This window comes from Equus quagga, chromosome 3 (genome assembly GCF_021613505.1).
Source record: "Equus quagga isolate Etosha38 chromosome 3, UCLA_HA_Equagga_1.0, whole genome shotgun sequence".
Lineage (NCBI taxonomy): Eukaryota > Metazoa > Chordata > Mammalia > Perissodactyla > Equidae > Equus > Equus quagga.
The window spans coordinates 20,521,362-20,539,791 of NC_060269.1; the positions used below are offsets into that span (position 1 = coordinate 20,521,362).

The window sequence follows — 18,430 nt, forward strand, 5'->3', positions numbered from 1 at the left end:
TCAAGTTGGCTCCTGGGTTCTTTTGACATGACCCCAGTAATCTTGACACCTTCCTTGCCTTTTGCTACAACAAAGTGTTTTCCAGGCTCATCTTGTACTTTTCTATCCCATATCTGTAAGCAATCATTTCTCTAAGGAGTCCTAGTTTCTTTTGGGATACCTCATTGCAACTGAATTCTGGTCACCGTTTCTAGTTCCTTTTAGTGGATAGAATTAGGAAATATATGTTTTTAAGAGTAAAACACACCATGAATTCATATACTAATACTTCCAATTCCAATTTAGAATTCCAAGTTTTAGTTAATTTCTTTGAGTTTCTTCTCTCATGATGAAAATCTTGGTTCTTAAAGACATTTATATAATTACTCAGTTGCTTTATGCTGTAATTATAAGTTTCAGAATAATAATACCAATATTATTTCTAACAACACGACTACTAAAAACAGTTTACTATTTTTTGTATTTCCTTTTATCCTTAGGATTTATCTCACTAGGAGTATATGGTCTAATTACCGTTTAATGTCATTTGAAATAATTCATCTGTGTAATTAAGCCATCAACTTCCTACACAATTAATTTGTTTAATTTTACTTTCTTTTTCTTCTCCCCAAAGCCCCCCAGTACTTAGTTGTATATTCTAGTTGTAGATCCCTCTGGCTCTGCTATGTGGGACACAGCCTCAGCATGGTTTGATGAGTGGTGCTAGGTCCACGCCTAGGATCTGACCTGGTGAAACCCTGGGCCGCTGAAGCGAAGTGTGCCAACTTAACCACTCGGCCACAGGGCCAGCCCCTATTTAATTTTACTTTCAACTTTTAGGTACTGTCTTTTAAATTTTGATTTAATTTGAAAATAATTATATAACCATTTATATAGTTTCAAAGTCAAGCCTAAAAATCTACAAAACAAGGTTCATTCAAAGAAGTTTAGCCTTCATCCTTCTCTCCACTCATAGACAACCATTTTAATTATTCATTTGGTTACTTCTCTATTCTTTAAAAACAGAATGTGTGTGTGCGTATGCATGTGTATGAATGTGGTGTATACATAGGATGTTTGCATATATATGTATACACATACATACACACACACTCCTCCCTCCCTTACAGGGTAGAATACTATACACACTGCATATTACTTGTGTTTTTGCATTTAATATATTTTGGATACTGTTCCATGTGCTAGTATTTTGACTGAGATTATACTCAATCTATAGATGGTTGAGGGGGCAGTGTTAACAAATTTATAATATTCTAATAAATTAACATGATCTCTATTTACTTAGGCCTTCTTTAGTTACTCTTAATATCATAGTTTTCACACAAAAGTCTTACATATCGTTTGTTACATTTATGCCTGGGTATTTGATGTTTATTAATGTATTGTAAATTCTACTATATTTAAAATTTTGTTTTGAAATGTTTGCTGTTGGCATGTAGAAATACAATTAATTTTTGTATATTCACCTAATAATCTATCAATTATTTTGGACTTTCTATATATACAATTATGATGTCCATTAAGAATGACTGTTTTCTTCCTTCCTTTCTGGTTGCATAGCTTTTATTTCTTTTTCTTGCCATAGTGCACTGATTAGAACTTCTGGCACAAATACTAATAGAAGTGGTAATCGTGGACTTCTTTGTCATCTTCTCAATCTTCAGAGGAAAGTTATTAACATTTTTTTTGCCATTAAGAATAATGTCTGCTTTAAGATAGATACTTTCATAAAATTACGGAATTCTATTTCTAGTTTGTTAAGAGATATTCTGAAAAATCAAGAATGGAATTAAATTTTGACAAATGCTTTTTCTCTACCTATTGAGAAGACCTTATGATATTTCTCTTTTAATAATTTAATGTGGTAAATTATACTAATTTATTTTCTAATGTTTTAATAATTTTGCATTCCTGGAATAAAATCAAACTGGTAATAATGTTTTTGTTAGTTCTTTAATACAGTTCATAGATACTTGTTATAATTTATCTAACTTTTTTAGTTGTGGCAAAGGGCTCATCCAAATTGCTTAGCTCACCGTTAACTGGAAGCAGAAATTCTCTTTTTCTCTTAAATTCATTCTAAATACAACATTTTCTTTCCAGAATTCCACCAAAACTGCTCTTACCATGTTTAACAAAGACCACCACAGGGTGCCAAATTGAAAGGTCCATTCTCAGTCCTCACCTCACTCAATCAATCAGAAGCATTTCATAAAACATAATGGTTAAGAGTATATCTTTACCCAAACTGCCTGAATTTGAAACTAGGATCTGTTACTTCCTTAGCTACGTGACCTGGAACAAGTTCCTTAACCTCCCTCAGCCTCTCCATCTCCTTCAGTTTCTCTATCTGTAAAATGTAAATGGTAATGTTATACACTTTGTAGGGCTGTTGTAAAGACTAATTAAGTATATGTAAGTTGTTTAGAAAAAACACGTTATGCATTCAATAAATATCACCTATATTTATTGCTTATTCTCCTTCTGAATTTTTTTTTTAACCATTTTGTCTAGATTTTTATTTTGCTGGATATTCTTTCTCAGTCTCTTTCAGTGGAATCATCTCTTCAAACCTTTAACTTTTGGAATTTAGTTCTCAGACAGCTTAATTTCTCTTTCTAGATTTCCTTTCTACACATTCTCATCCAATGATTTTAGAAATCACGTATATGTTAATGACTCCCGAATGTACAGCTCCTGTTGCAATCTCTCCCCTGAACTCCAAACGTATGTACCCCACTGATGAGTCGATATCTGACTGAGATGTCTTTTAGGCAGCTCATACTTGACATGGCCCTAAGCAAACTTTTTTTGGTGATCTCCAACCCTTCAGAACCTAATCCAAGTCCCCATCGCCTTCTACTTGGTTATTCCAATACTGGGCCACCTTCTCCCTTCTTCTACACTCGCCCCTACAGTCTATTCATACAGCCGTCAACTGACCTGCTGAACGTTCAAACCTGATCTTATCACCTTGCTCAAAGCCCTCCATAGCTTCCCATATCATTCAGCATAAAAGCTCAAGTTCTTTCTGGGCAGGGATCAGTAAACTTTTTCTTAAAGGGCCTGAGAGCAAATATTTTAGGCTTTGCAGGTCAAATAGATTCTGTTACAACTATAGAACATTATTATGCTATACCTATATGTAAATGGTATTAAAATTCTAAACTGTCATGTCCAACAAAAATCACTGTATTTTGTGGAATATGTATAAAATTTACAAAAATATACAAGGTTAGTTTTGCTTTATAATGCTTAATATTTTTCATAGAAGTTCAATAAATATTTGCTGAATAAAAAATATAAGTACAAGGTCCAGAATTACACATCTTTACAAAAAGATTATGGCAAAGACATTATTTGTCTGTAAAATGTATCAATTAATAGTGGACTTACTTTAGATTACTGATTCTAATTTCTGCACTTTCAGTAAGTTTCTTTGTTTCTTCTTTCCACCTATTGGCCGCTTTCTGTTGAGTCATTAAGAGCTGCCTCAGTTCAACAGTGGTATTTCGATTACTGTCTTCCATCTCTCTCAACTGAACTTCAAATCCATGTTCCTTTATGGAAAATTCATGTTCCATTGTACTGATCTAAGGAATAAAATGAACACAGTATCTTTTTCTTTTCTGTTATTCTAGGAGATATACTGATCAACGATATATACAAAAGGAATCATTCATTATGTCTGTGGCATAGAAATGTTTGGATGAGAAATATATATATAAATTAAGTTTATAATTTGTCTTCACTACAAATGAAACCAGAATTACAATGGACTATAACTTTTTGCAACACTTTCTGGACCACCTTAAAATGCCAGTAGCAAAAAAGTATACTATCTCATATAAAACTACTCTCATTATCTACTTTTACTTTTCTTTCTAGAATCCTTGGAAAATGTTCATGCTCTCAGTAACTGAGAGGTTTTTACTCAAGCCATGTTTTTTAATGTTTACTGGTTTGTAATAAAGGATACAACTCAGGAACAGCCAAATGGAAGCGATGCATAGGGCAAGGTATAGGAAGCAGGGGCTGTGCAGGCTTCTCTGCCCTCTGCAAGAGTGCCACCCTCCTAGCACCTTGATGTGTTCACCAACTCAGAAGCTCTTCAAGTCACTTCTGAATTGCATACCAAATTTCAGATCGTCTCTCAAAGGACTTTGTAAAGTCAAAGAAAATCACATACAGGAATTCCTTTACCACTTTGGTTTCAGTATAAACAAATGATGTATATATTTTTTTTTAGGAAAAAAGACTATAAATAATGATTTTCAGAATCTCATTTGAAATGTCTTCATTTATTTCTAGATAATTTATGTCATTATAGTAAGAATACCTTAATGCAGAATGAGCATACAAGCAAATGCTCTTTGGATACTCTAGAAGCTTTCTCAACCAGGGGTTTATGGAGAGAATTAAGCCCTGATGCCCTAATCCTTCCAATGTATGTAACAAATTGCCTTCTGTTGTACACATCTAGAATGAAACTACCTATCACCATTCTTGAGGCAATTAAGAAAATAGTTACTAGAACAATTTCTTTGGTGTACTCTCAGGGCATCTTTATCTTGCTACACTAAAGAAATATAAAGAATACCTATCCTGTGACATTTTAAAATAATGTGCTTTAAAAATGGTCACGGTTAACATGGCTTCTAGTAATTCATTAAATATGGCTACTCTCAAACTCAAATAAGAATGAATAAGGGACTCAACTTTATCAATTCAAAAAACACAGAAAACCAACAACAGCAAAATCCATAGCTCATAGAGGAAAACTGCAAACACTCTGCCCTCATTACTTCTACTAAACGCAACATGCTTCCTAAAACTCTTAAATTTGCTTTCTCAAATGGTGCACAAGTAGAAACTTAAGACTTTATAAATACTGGCACTGGAAAAACAACTTTGTATTTATTAATTTTGTATTGTATTACTGCTGTGCAAGCTTCCTAAGGCTCTTTGACTTCTGCTGCTATTTTAATAATTTTTGAATTATTACATTCTGCAAATTTAGATTTGAACTTGCTCTTCCTCTTTCCCTGCTTCAACTTCTACTTTCTCTGGAGAAGCCATGGTTTTGAAATCTTAGGTGGAAGTATGTATTTCTGTCTCTGTCTCTCTCTTTCACACTATAATACAAACGGATCTGTGCAGCCATATAGTTTTAGAACTCTGCCTGCCTAGGTAACTCCCCATTTCCACTTGGAAAATTTATTTGTAACTGGACCAAATAAACTGGATTTATTTGCGCTAAGGTGCTTCATGATAACCTGATCTCCGCCTACTTCTACAAGCTTATGTTATGCCACTAACCCCTTCTCTTTCTTTGTTTCTGCCACAATGTCTTCTCATGCTTGGGTCATTTCCACATGCTGTTCCCTTTGCCTGGAATAATCTTTCCGTTCTAGCTTATCTTAGTTATTTGCATTCAACTTTTAGAACTCAGATCAATTATTACTTTTATAAGGAAATTCTCTTACCCTCTTTCTAGACAAAGTCAGGTCCTTCTGTTATAAGCTCTTACAATGCCCTATGCTTTTCCTAAAGAGCATTTATTAGTTTGTAAATAAGTTTAAACTTTGACCACTTCCATGTAAATAATAAGTTTTTAAGGGTGGGAACCATGTCTTTTTTGTTTATTATTACATCTTCAGCGCCTGAAAGATAGTAAGGTTGTCAAAACACATCTGTAGACTGAATAAATGACGGCTTTCAGGGTCAAAATTCAGTTTGAACAAACCCCTGATCCTTTAGCTGACGCAATTCCAGTTGTTAAATTAGACAGGTCTGCAGTGACGTTGGAAGGCTAAGGGCCACAATAACTGGGACTCCTATACCAAAAGTCCCACTAATGATTAAATTCAGAATGTGGGTAGGAAAAAAAATTTGTGGTCTCCCTCCATTCTTCCTTTGTGCCCTTCCTCCGCAGAAGAATTACACAAGTATACAGGATTACTTATCCATTTCTTAATTTTATATACTTATAAGAGGTATTTAGATCACAAAGAAATGGAGAACTTTGGCAGAAAGAAAGGAGGAGTTAGGAAAGGAAAAAGCTAGGGCTGAAAGGAATGCAGTGGCTTTAAGATCAAATGAAAACTTCATATAATAAGTTGGTAAGCTTCTCAGCCAAGCGACCTCTTGATCTTTTTGGCTCCTTTCAGTTTATCCAGGGAAGACCACACTCTTTTTCAAGGGGGAGAAGAGCAGCAAAATGTAGCACTATGTGCCTGTGTCGTCAAAGAAGGAATCAGCAACAAAGCAGCAGTTTGTCTGACAGCCTCCTCCATAAAACAGAATTACAGCTCTCTAGTTAGCTCAGAGGTTCTGTCTCTTCTTTACCAATGATTCTCCTTTTAAGACAGATGCAGACTTGGCAAAAAGGGAGCATTTTTGGTGGACTATGTGGGGTAGATAAGCTTTCTGTCATCCCTTTGTTCTCCAAAACATCAGTTACTAACTTGATTATTAAAGATAGATCAAAAGCAGTACCAGATAGGGGAAAGTCATTGATTCCCCTCTCCCTCATTATAAAAATCAAACACACATGCATATTGTAAAATAACGGAAAATATAAAAAAATTAAAGACAAATATAAGGTCTCTGCAATCTATATCTCAGAGATAACTAACTCTAACTTCTTCATAATTGTTTTTATTTATGAATTTTTAAATTGAGATTAGTGTATATAAGATTACAACATATATAAATATATATGCATATATTTTTTCTTATTTTTTAAAAAAAATTTAGGACATAGCAATATAAATACATTATAAAATATTTGAAACATGATTTTTAATTATGACATAATACAGTATTTTATAGATGTACCATAATTTAATTGTTCCCTTATTTCTAGATGGGTTGATTTATTATAAATAACGCTGTACTGTACTTAATCATAAAATATGCTAATTTTTCCCTTATGACTGAATTTTAGACTCTGTGTACCATTTTACACTTTCAGCTGCACGGTCCCTCACAATGATAACTGTAGTAAATTAATAGTGAGTTTAAACTTTTAAAAAGTTATTTATTAGCAATTTGTTTTTCTTAGTTTGTGAATTCTGTTCATGTCTCATACATATTTTTCTATTGGGTTACAAATATTTTTCTTTTATATTTTTAAAAGCTCTTTAAATATGAATGAGCTTTGTCTTCTGTCATATTTATTAAAACTATCTCCCCCAATTATTTCTTTTTTAAGCATTTAAAAATGGTTTTAAATATTTAAAAACTTTATATGTTAAAATCTACCAATATATTCATTTGCAATTTCTTCCTTTTTTTTGTTTTGCTGAGAAAGTTCTTTCCCATCTATCAGTTAAATATTCACCTACATATCCTACTAATGTTTCATAGTATCACAAGAGTTTTTAGCTATTAATCCATATGAAACTTACAAAATTTAAAATATAAGATAAAGATTTAATATTTTTCACCAAAGTAGATTGATTTTTTTAAAATTATGGAAATGTTTTAGTATGGGAACTTTCAAGCATACACAAAATAGAATATAACAACAAATCCCTATATAACCATCATCCAGGTTCCATAATCATCAAACTCATAGCTGCTCTAGTTTTATCTATACTCCTACCCACTTTCCTCTGCCAAGATTTATGCTTATTCACCACTTTCACATGATGAAATTAATAGACGATAAGCTGTTTTATGTCTGGCTTCTTTGTTTAACATTATTTCTGTGAGACTAATCCACTATTGCTTATAGCCATAGTTCATTTTTTTCCATAGCTGCATCTATTTCATTATATGACTATACCACAATCTATTTATATAATCTCACGTTGATGGACATTTGTTTTCAGTGTTTTGATATAATTAAAACTTCTATGAATATTCTTATACACATGTTTCAATGAACATAAGCACGCATATCTGTTGGGTATGTAGCCAGGATTATTTGGTATAGTATGTATGTATGTCCAACTTTAAAAGATACTGCCAAACAGGGGTTGTATCAATTTACATTTCCAAAAGTATTGTATGAAAGTTTTAGTTGCTTTACATCTTTGTAAACACTTGATATTGTTAGTTTTTAAAAATTTTAGCCATTCTGGTAGGTGTGCTGTGACACTACACTGTAGTTTTCATTCCATTTCTCTGATATATATTGAAGTTTAACATTTTTTCATGCATTCTCTTTTATGAAGTATCTATTAAGTCTTTTGCCCACTTTTGGAAATGGGGCATCTGTTTTTTCCTTATTAATTGCTAACTGTTTTTTCCTTATTAGTGATTTCCTTTTTTAATTGGTAACAGTTTTTATAGTCTGGATATGAGTCCTTCTTTTGGTTGCAGGTATTATAAATACTTTCTTCCATCTTCACTATCTTAATGGTGCCTTTCAACGACTCAAAAATTGTAATTTTAATGAAATCCAATTCACCTATCTTTTCATTATAATTAGTGCTTTTTGTGTTCTGTTTAAGAAATTCTTTCTTATCTAAGGTCATGAAGATTTTTTTCTTGAAAGCTTCATTGTTTTATATTTCACATTTAGGTCTACAAGGTAGTTCAAATTAATTTAAATGTATAGTGTGATATAGGAGTCAAGGTTTATTTTTAAAATATGGACCCAACTGATCTAGCATCATTTATTGTAAAGATAATTCTTTCCCTATTGAACTGCAGTGGTGCCTTTGTTATAAATGAGGTGATTATGAAAAATGATTTTGTTCATGGACTCTATTTTGTTCCATTGATCAAGCTGATTATTCCTATGTTGATAACATATTGTCTGAATCACTGTAGCTTTATATCAAGTCTTGATATCTGTAGTGTAATTCTTCTCCTTTGTTTGTTCTTCAAAGATTTCCCATAGACTAAAGCATAAAGTACAAATTTCTTTGTAAGATATATAAGGTTCTCTGTTTCAGAGTTCGAACGTCTATAAGTAACTACAGTGTTTGATACTTGCAACAGGAGACATTCAATAAATATATGTTGATATGAATTAGGTTGGAATGTGACTGCTTATGAGTCCTCATGATGACAAAAAACAAAGTGAAACACTAACACTACCTCTCCATATCCTTACTATGAAACTGGAAGATACAGATCTTTATCATAAAGAGTTACTGACACTTTGCACAAAAGTCACATGACATGGGGAAAAGCAAGCAACATGTTAATAGTGATACTGGTGCTTCTTGAATTCTGTGAATCCCTTAAACAGGTTACCACGTTCCTAGTGCCAAAGTATGTAAGCATTAAAGTTAAAAAGAGGGAAAGGAGAGAGAAAATAAAGGGGAATTCTTTTCTAGAGGAGAATTTCACCCCTTTGCTTTCTTCCGAGCACGGAATTTTCAGACTACCTATGAGTGGTTCTTAGAGCATACTGATATAACACCCTCTATACAGCTAGCTTCAGAGTTCAACTTTCGAGAGGCTATTTTAGAGGGACAATAGAGGATGGCAGTCTGTAAAGTTATCTAATCTATAGTTTTGCTAGCATTGCTTAAATTGCTTTGGCAGGAATATCACTGTATTTCATGGTTGGAAAAGAATTTTTTGCATGTGTGGATAGCGAAAGCAATCATTTTCAAGTATGCTTGCCAAGTTCTACAATACAGGAAAGACTGTTAACACTCTGCATTATGATTTAGCGCTATCTGATGAGAAAGCAAAAAAGTAAAGGACTTAAAAATGTTTCACTAGGTCTCTCTAAATATTTTCTGTATTTTGGTTTTCACAAGTACACATTGAACTCTACCTGGTCCTGAAAATACCTTTAATTTGGCTTTTTTTTGAGCCTCGAGAGCAATCTTTCTTAAATCTTCAATCTCTTTCTGTAATTGTTCATTTTCTTGCTGAAGTTTCAGCCTTTGTTCACTGACAAATCCACAGTTCTCTCTCTCAGATTCCAATACATTTTGAAGTTTCTGAATCATTTCTTGGCAACGTGATATCTCTTCTGAGGAGCTGATTAAAAAAACAAAACAAAAGGGGTCTTTAAATTTAACGACCTGTAATAGAAGTCAAGAAGTCTGTCTATATTTTATAGTACAGACTTTTGTTTTCTTTGTTCTGACGCATTTATCTTCACCGTAGACTTAAACTAAGTGGTTTCACAATGTTATACAAGGCAAATACACTCAACTTTGCAATCTTAACTAAGAATAAATTGAACTGTTACCGCTCACCTAGAAAACCTATGTGAAACTTCTTTCAAATTTTTACTACCAATGAGAATCACTGAGTAAAAACTTCAAGGGAACAAACTGAAGCTAATGGTGAGCAAGGTGAAGCAGGTAATAACCAAAACGCCTTTCCTTCATCAATCGACTCCACAGGAAGACATATTAACTGACTCTACTACCAAATTGTAAGATCTAATCCATAGTTTCCTGCTATATGTCTTAGAAATGGTTTTTATAAACTTCTAGTTCTATAAACTTTTTGTTTTTATCACAGTTTAAATAGGTTATATTTCTTAAACTTTCTCAACAATGGATTATTGGGTGATATAACCTCCAAACATGCATATTACATCATTACACTGCTAATTTTTATTCCCAGCTTTTAAAATTTTCATCTTTTCAGTCCCAGATAACCAAATACTGTGAACATTCCCTGGTTAAAAGGTGTCACAGGGAATATATCAAGACCATTATTCCCATAATACTTATAGCTCTTTCTTCCTATCTCAACCTTGGCAAATAAAGTCCCTAATGAAATGACAGATCTAGGCAAAGATCATCAAAGGATGCTAAAATCAGAAAGATGTTAAATCAGAAACAATCACACATTATGTGCCCCCAAAAAGAAGTCCAAAATATTACCATCTTTGAAGAATTCTTACAAAGAAATGAAAGCCAGATCAGACCAAGCCTCTTGATTTAATTACTAGTTTTTAGGAACAACATGAGACAGGTAGATAGAGGTAGATAGAGGAAACTCTACCATACAAACAAGCCCGTTTTTCAACAAAGTGTAAGAAAAAAATAGAGAAAGGTGGGATACCTACAGTGTGTGTATATACATCACCCCCTCACCCCACACACCACCTTTTTTTATCCATTCATCCGTTGATGGATGCTTAGGTTGCTTCATATATCTTGGCTATTGTGAATAATACTGCAATGAACGTGAGAGTGCACATATCTCTTTGAGACAGTGATTTTGTTTCCTTTGGATAAATACCCAGAAATGGCATTGCTGGATCATAAGGGAGTTCTTTTTAATTTTTTGAGGAACCTCCATACTGTTTTCCATAGTGGCTTTAGCAATTTACATTCCCACCAACAGTGTACAAGGGTTCCCTTTTCTCCACATCCTTGCCACCACTTGTCATCTTTTGTCTTTTTGATAACAGCTATCCTAGATATGAGGTGACACCTCATTGTGGTTTTGATTTGCATTTCCCTGAAAATTAGCTGATAAGCACCTTTTGATATACCTGTTGACCATTTGTAGGTCTTCTGAAAAAAGCCTATTCAGGTCCTTTGCCCATTTTTTAAGTAGTTTTTTGTTTTTTGCTTTTTTTTGGTGTGGTTTTGCTATCGAGTTGTTCAAGTTCTTCTATATTTTGGAATATTAACTCCCTGTCATATATGTTGTTTACAAAGACTTTCTCCTATGCCATAGGTCATCTCTTCACTCTGTTGATTGTTTTCTTTGCTGTGCAGAAGCTTCTTAGTCTGATGTGATTCCACTTGTCTATTTTTGCTTTTGTTGACTGTGCTTGTGGGATCATGTCCAAAAAAATCATTGCCAAAACCAATGTCAAGAAACTTTCCCCCTATGTTTTCTTCTAGTAGTTTTACAGTTTCAGGACTTATATTTAAGCATTTAATCCATTTTGAGTTAATATTTGTATATGGTGTGAGATAAGGGTCCAATTTCATGCTTATGCATGTGGGTATCCAGTTTTCCCAACACCATTTATTGAATAGACTATCCTTTCCACATCATGCATTCTTGTTACCCTTGTAAAAGATCAGTTTACCATAAATGCGTGCATTTATTTCTGGGCTCTCTACTCTGTTCCACTGATCTATATGTCTATTTATATGCGAGGACCACACTGTTTTGATTACTGAGGCTTTGTAATATATTTTGAAATTAGGAAGTGTGATGCATCCTTTGTTCTTGCTCAAGATTGCTTTGGCTGTTTTGGAGTCTTCTGAGGTTCATTATGAATTTTAGGGTTGTTTTTTCTATTTCTGTGAAAAGTGTCATTGGAAATTTGATAGGAACTTACTGAATCTGAAGATTTCTCTGGGTAGTATGGACATTTTAACAATATTATCTCATTCAATTCATGAACATGATATCTTTATATTTATTTGTGACTTTTTCAATTTCTTTTATCAATGCTTTTTAGTTTTCAGTGTACAGATCTTTTACTTTTTTGGTTAAATTTATTCTAAGTATTTTATTCTTTTTGATGTTATTGTAAATGGGATTGTCAATTTCCTTCCCAGATAGTTTGTTGTTGGTGTATAGGAACGCAACTGATTTTAGTATGTTTATTTTATATCCTGCAGCTTTACTGAATTTTTGTATTAGTTTTAATGGCTTTTTGGTGGAATCTTTAGGGTTTTCAGTATTCAGGATCATACCATCTGCAAACAGAGACAATGTTACTTCTTTCCTTCCAATTTCAATGCCTTTTATTTCTTTTTCTTGTCTAATGGCTCTGACTAGGATTTCCAGTACTATGCTGAATAGAAGTGGCAAGAGTGAACACTGTTGTCTTGTTCCTGATTCTAGAGGAAAAACTTTTAGCTTTTCACCATTGAGTATGATGTGAGTTGCGGGCTTGTCGTATATGGCCTTTACTATGTTAAGGTACATTTCTTCTAAATCTAATTTGTTGAGAGTTTTTATCAGGAATGGATGTTGTATTTTGTGACATGCTTTTCCTGTATCTATTAAGATGATCTTATGAGTTTTATCCTTCATTCTTTAATGGAGCGTATCACATTTATTGATCTGCATATGGCAAATCATCCTTGTATCTGACGTATTAATCTCATGTGATCATAGTATATGATCCTTTTAATGTATTCTTGAATTTGGTTTGCTAGTATTTTTTTGAGGATTTCTGCATCTATGTTCATCAAGGATATTAGCCTGTAATTTTATTTGCTTATAGTGTCTTTGTCTTACTTTGGTATCAGAGTAATGCTGGCTTCATAAAGTGAATTTGGAAATACTCCCTCCTCTTTAATTTTTTTGGAAGAGTTTGAGAAGGATGGGCATTCAGTCTTCTTTCAATGTTTGGCAGAATTCACCAGTAAAACCATCTAGTCCTGGGCTTTTCTTTGTTGGGAGTTTTTTTTTCTTTTTTTTGAGACGATTAGCCCTGAGCTAACATCTGCTGCCAATCCTCCTCTTTTTGATGAGGAAGACTGGCCCTGAGCTAACATCCATGCCCATCTTCATCTACTTTATATGTGGGATGCCTACCACAGCATGGCATGCCAAGCAGTGCCATGTCTGCACCCAGGATCCTAACTGGCAAATCCTGGGCCACCAAAGTGGAACATGCACACTTAACCGCTGCATCACCGGGCTGTCCCCAGGAGGTTTTTGATTACTAAAAATCCTCTATGCTTCACCTATGTGTATTCACATCACTCTAGTGGTGATGAACTCTCTTCTGAGCCTTTGTTTGTCTGACAAAGTTTTTATCTCTCCTTCATTTCTGATGACAGCTTTGCTGGGTATAGTATTTTTGGTTTGCAGTTTTTTTCTTTTAGCACTTTGAATATATCATGCCACTGTCTCTTAGCTGGTAAGGTTTCCTCTGAGAAAACCATTATAGTTTCATGGGGGTGGGAGGAGTCCTGTGTATGCAACAAGTTGCTTTCCTCTTCCTGTTTTCAGATTCTATTTGTTTTTTTCACTTTTGCCAATTTGATTATAATGTATCTAGGTGAAGACCTCTTGATGTTTAGCCTATCTGTGGTTCTTTGGGTGTCATGGATCCGGATGTTCATTTCTCTCCCCAGATTTGGGAAGTTTTCTGTTATTTCCTTAAATATACTTTCTGCCCCTTTCTCATTCTCTGTTCCTTCTGGGATTTTCATAATGCATATGTTGATTAAGATGTCTCATAAGTCATGTAGGTTTCTTCACTCTTTTTCATTCTTTTTTCTTTTTGGTTCTCTAACTGGACGATTTAAAATGACCTATCTCAAGTTTGCTGATTTTTTCTTCTGCATGATCAAGAATGCTGTTGAAGATCTCTACTGAAATTTTCAGTTCAGTCACTGTATTCTTCAGATCCAGAATTTCTGTTTTGTTGTTTTTTTGGCTTCCTGTTTCTTTGTTAACTTCTCATCTGGTTCTCTTATAGCTCAATGAGTTTCTTTAAGACAATTATTTTAAATTTTTGTCAAGCAGTTCATGGATCTCCACTCCTTTTGGGTTGGTTACTAGAGCTTTACTAGTTTCCTTTGGTGGTGTTATGTTTGCCTGATTCTTTGTGGGTATCTGTGCATTTGAAGGAGACATTCCTCTTCCAGTCTTTACAGACTGATTTTGGCAGGTAAAGACCTTCTCCTGCCTGGTCCAAGAACTGATAGGTTTGCCTCTGGGACAGTGATTGAGCAGGGCTGAAACCATTTCTATGTGGCTGTTGCTGGGTCTGTGGTTGGCAGGCCTGTAGCCAGGGGTGCAGTCAAGTGTTGTGTCCAATGGGTTCCTAAGGGTGATCCTGTCATGTCACAGGGCTGGTCCACAGGCAGGTAGGACTGCTCTGGACTGTGGTAGGGTGAGACTGGGTCTGGGTCACAGGATTGCTTCAGGGATCATAGTCAGGTTGGGGTTAGTAGAACTGTAATTGGGGGCATCTACAGGCATGGCTTCTGCTGGGTTATTTGGGCACATTCCTGGCCATGCATGACTGCCTCAAATTGTAGTAGAGCACGACTTGATCCATATCTTGTGGATTTTGCTGGGTCTGCAGTCAAGTCCATGGTTGGCAGGCCTCTTACAAAGGTGCAGTCAGGTATGTCTTCCACTGGGCCCCAGTTAGTGCTCCCGTCAGGTTGCCAGGTTGGTTCCTGAGTGGGGAGGATTGCCTCCAGACTGCAGTAGAGTGGAACTGGAGCCAGATCATGGGACTGCTTCAGGGACCACAGTCAGGTCTGAGATTGGCAGGCTTGCTATCTACAGCTGTGGCTTCTGCCAGACCCATTGGTGGAAGGGGCTAGGTGCAGGACTGTAAACAGGTAGGGCTAGAGTCAAGTCCACAGGGAGATGGGAGGCTTTGGATCCACAGAGGGGAACATAGTTGGTGGGGCTGCCACTGATGCACAGACTTGTCTCCTTGTTTTTGGGCTGGACCAGAGTTTTGCAACCTCCCACCTGGATCCCAAAGCTCCCACAAAGGCACTTTTATCCATAGATGCCTGTCAAATATTTGGTTTTGTGGAGGGACATGGGCTAGGGATGTCCTATTCTGCCATATTGCTGACATCACTCCTCTTTATTTTTAAAATACCTATTACAAATATTCTGTAATAGAGATTGAAATTTCATGCAATTTGAATAAGTAAGTTGTACTGTATTAAGTAATACTCTGGGGAGAAAAGGTGGAAAAATATTCAGGATAGATATGCCAGATTATAAGTTTATCACTTTTTTTCTCTTTTTTTTTAAAGATTGGCACCTGGGCTAACAACTGTTACCAATCTTTTTTTTTTCCTGCTTTATTTTCCCAAACCCCCTCTCCCCCTGCCCCAGCCCCCCACCCCCCCGCCCCGTACATAGTTGTATATCTTAGTTGCAGGTCCCTCTAGTTGTGGGATGTGGGATACCGCCTCAATGTGGCCTGACGAGCGGTGCCATGTCCGCGCCCAGGATCCAAACCCTGGGCTGCCACAGCGGAGCACACGGCACTTAATCACTCGGCCATGGAGCCGGCCCCTAAGTTTATAATTTTAATAGATAATATAATAGGTAAACATGATGGATTATTATAGAACATTCAATACTACAGGAAATATATGTATAAACTGAGTATAAAAGCAATAATTACATGCACGCTACTACAATAGCTGCATAGTTAGTATGAAAAAAGCAATCTTATGAACAGCCTATTTAACTGCCAGAAAGGAGAAATCTAAAATAAAATAGTATAGTACAGTTAATTCTTTTCTTCTTGAAGAAATTAGCTTTCAAAATAATCTTGAAAAACAAATTCTATTTGGTGCTAAAAAGATTTTTTTCAACATAAGATATAACTACAAATCCTACAAAAAATAAAGAATATGTGAAAAATTGTACTAATTCTGAAAATTTTATCATAGAAAATCCAAAAGAATAACTTACTTTATTTCAAGTTGTTTGATTTTATTTTCTGTTGTCTTAAGTCTTAGCTGAAGATCATCTTTAGAACGCTCTGCAACCAGGCATCTTTGGTGCATTTCTTCCAGTTTTCTGTAATCACTTTCATTTACTCTGCCTTCACGGTAAATCTGCAGAAGAGGCTTGTATGTATATTATCTTACAGAATGAAATTGCCTTAAGAAATTATACAATTTAGAAACTGAAATCAATGATGAGGAACAAAAACCCATGATCATGTGCTCATCTGTTCTCATTGTAACTTTTAAAATATGTCAAAAATTAATTTTGGTTGTTTCACATTTACAAAATATAATGCTGAAAACTGACATATAAAATAATAATTGCTTTTTTTTGAAATTATTCATGCTCATTGTAAACTATTAAAATAGTTTTAATATTTTAAGCAGAAATGCAAAATAGGTGAAGTAAAAAAAATATTCTAAATGTCACCACTTAGAGATAACTGCTTTGATTCTCTGATGAACACCCTTCAAGACAAGTCTGTATTCCAATATTCAAAAATACAGATACATGCCGTGGTGCAGTGAGAAGAACTATCTGAAAGTGACTCCAGAATCTCACTCTGGATAAACTAGACAGTGGTCTAGCCAGAATGGGGATTCCCCCTTCCCCAGCAGGAGTGATGGTACCCAAGCTCAGCTTCCTATGAGACTGAGCTTCCTCCTACGACACAGAGGCTGTCACATCCCAAGAACTGCAAGGTCTCCAGATACTGGCAGCGCACGTTTTCAGACAAATCTCACACACAGCTACCCTCCAAATCTAGACTGCCTGGCCAAGTAACCTATGCGTCCTCCCACTGACAAGACTGCTTTGTCACTCCTGTTCTGTAAAAAGGTAGAGTATCAGCACATCAATGTCCCAATACTAAAATACAGACCTACACTGCAGTCCCAGCAGTACTTTGACTTTAGCACGCTTGTCTGTGGGACAGTGCGAGAACAGGAGCTGTGCCTTCTCTTTACTTGCTGCCCTTAGCTCTGTGAGTTTTACATTTCCCCAATAAAGCCTATTTCTTAACCTATGCCATGTGATATTAAAAACGTTATCCCAAACCCTGGTGTATAGCAGGCAGCAATCTAAATGGGATCTATTCCTATTCCATAACAGATAGAAACTCACAAGGGATCAACTGTGCAGGAGAGTGGTAATCATGAAAGTCTTACCTTGAACATGACATGTATACTAGTTTTCCCCCCACAGATGGAGTTATACACTATCTTCTGCTTTGTAAATTACTTTTCTACTATCTGATGCTATCATGATATTTTTAATGTCAATAATATAGATATATCACATGCTTTTTATGCTACATAGCTCTTGTTTGAAAATCAAACTCTGACTCTACCATTTACTATTTTTTAACATTGGGCAAGCTATTTAACCCCTCTATGAAAGTTCTGAATGTAGCACCTAAAACAGTATGTGATGGATCAAAAGTGGTCTCCCCTTTTTCTCCAAGACATTTTAAGAGAGTGATATTTACTGCTAATAAAAAGTTATCTAGGGGCCGGCCCGGTGGCACAGCGGTTAAGTTTGCACGTTCTGCTTCGGGGTTTGATGGTTTGGATTCCGAGTGCGGACATGGCACCGCTTGGCACACCATGCTGTGGTAGGCGTCCCACATATAAAGTAGAGGAAGATGGGCATGTATGTTAGCTCAAGGCCAGTCTTCCTCAGCAAAAAGAGGAGGATTGGCAGCAGTTAGCTAATCATCTTCTTCTTCAAAAAAAAGTTATCTAAGTAAGAAATAAATTTTAACCTGCAGACTTCTGACAATATTTTTTCTCAAGTATCACTGGGGTAAATATTTTTCCTAACTATGAAATAAAAATCTTTACTTTTAAAAGGTAAATATTAGAGCAATGTTTCAATTTTCTGCTTATATTTACTTGTTATATTTATAGATGACATAAATCCAGTAAGAGTTGGCATTAAAATTTAGAAAGAGAAGACAAAATAAAACTTACTATTGGGATGAAGCACAAGCAAGGAATATAACTACCTCATAAAATTTATACCTTTAAGTAAAAAGTTCAAATAATGTGGCTACTCTTGTAAAGAAACGCATGCA

At 35.1% G+C, this 18,430-nt stretch overlaps 1 protein-coding gene across 3 annotated transcripts in view; it reads right to left on the reverse strand.

The window, feature by feature from the left end:
* Positions 1 to 18,430, reverse strand: part of SCLT1 (sodium channel and clathrin linker 1) — a 146,222-nt gene that overhangs the window by 31,303 nt on the left and 96,489 nt on the right. For all 3 annotated transcript variants that reach the window (XR_006887827.1, XM_046655613.1, XM_046655614.1), the window contains exons 16-18: positions 16,318 to 16,463; positions 9,762 to 9,954; positions 3,397 to 3,593 (exon numbers count right to left, since the gene is read on the reverse strand). Coding sequence is in view for 2 of the 3 variants with exons in the window: in XM_046655613.1 (XP_046511569.1) it covers positions 3,397 to 3,593; positions 9,762 to 9,954; positions 16,318 to 16,463 (536 nt within the window). In the remaining variant the exon portion in view is untranslated. The remainder of the gene's footprint in view (positions 1 to 3,396; positions 3,594 to 9,761; positions 9,955 to 16,317; positions 16,464 to 18,430) is intronic.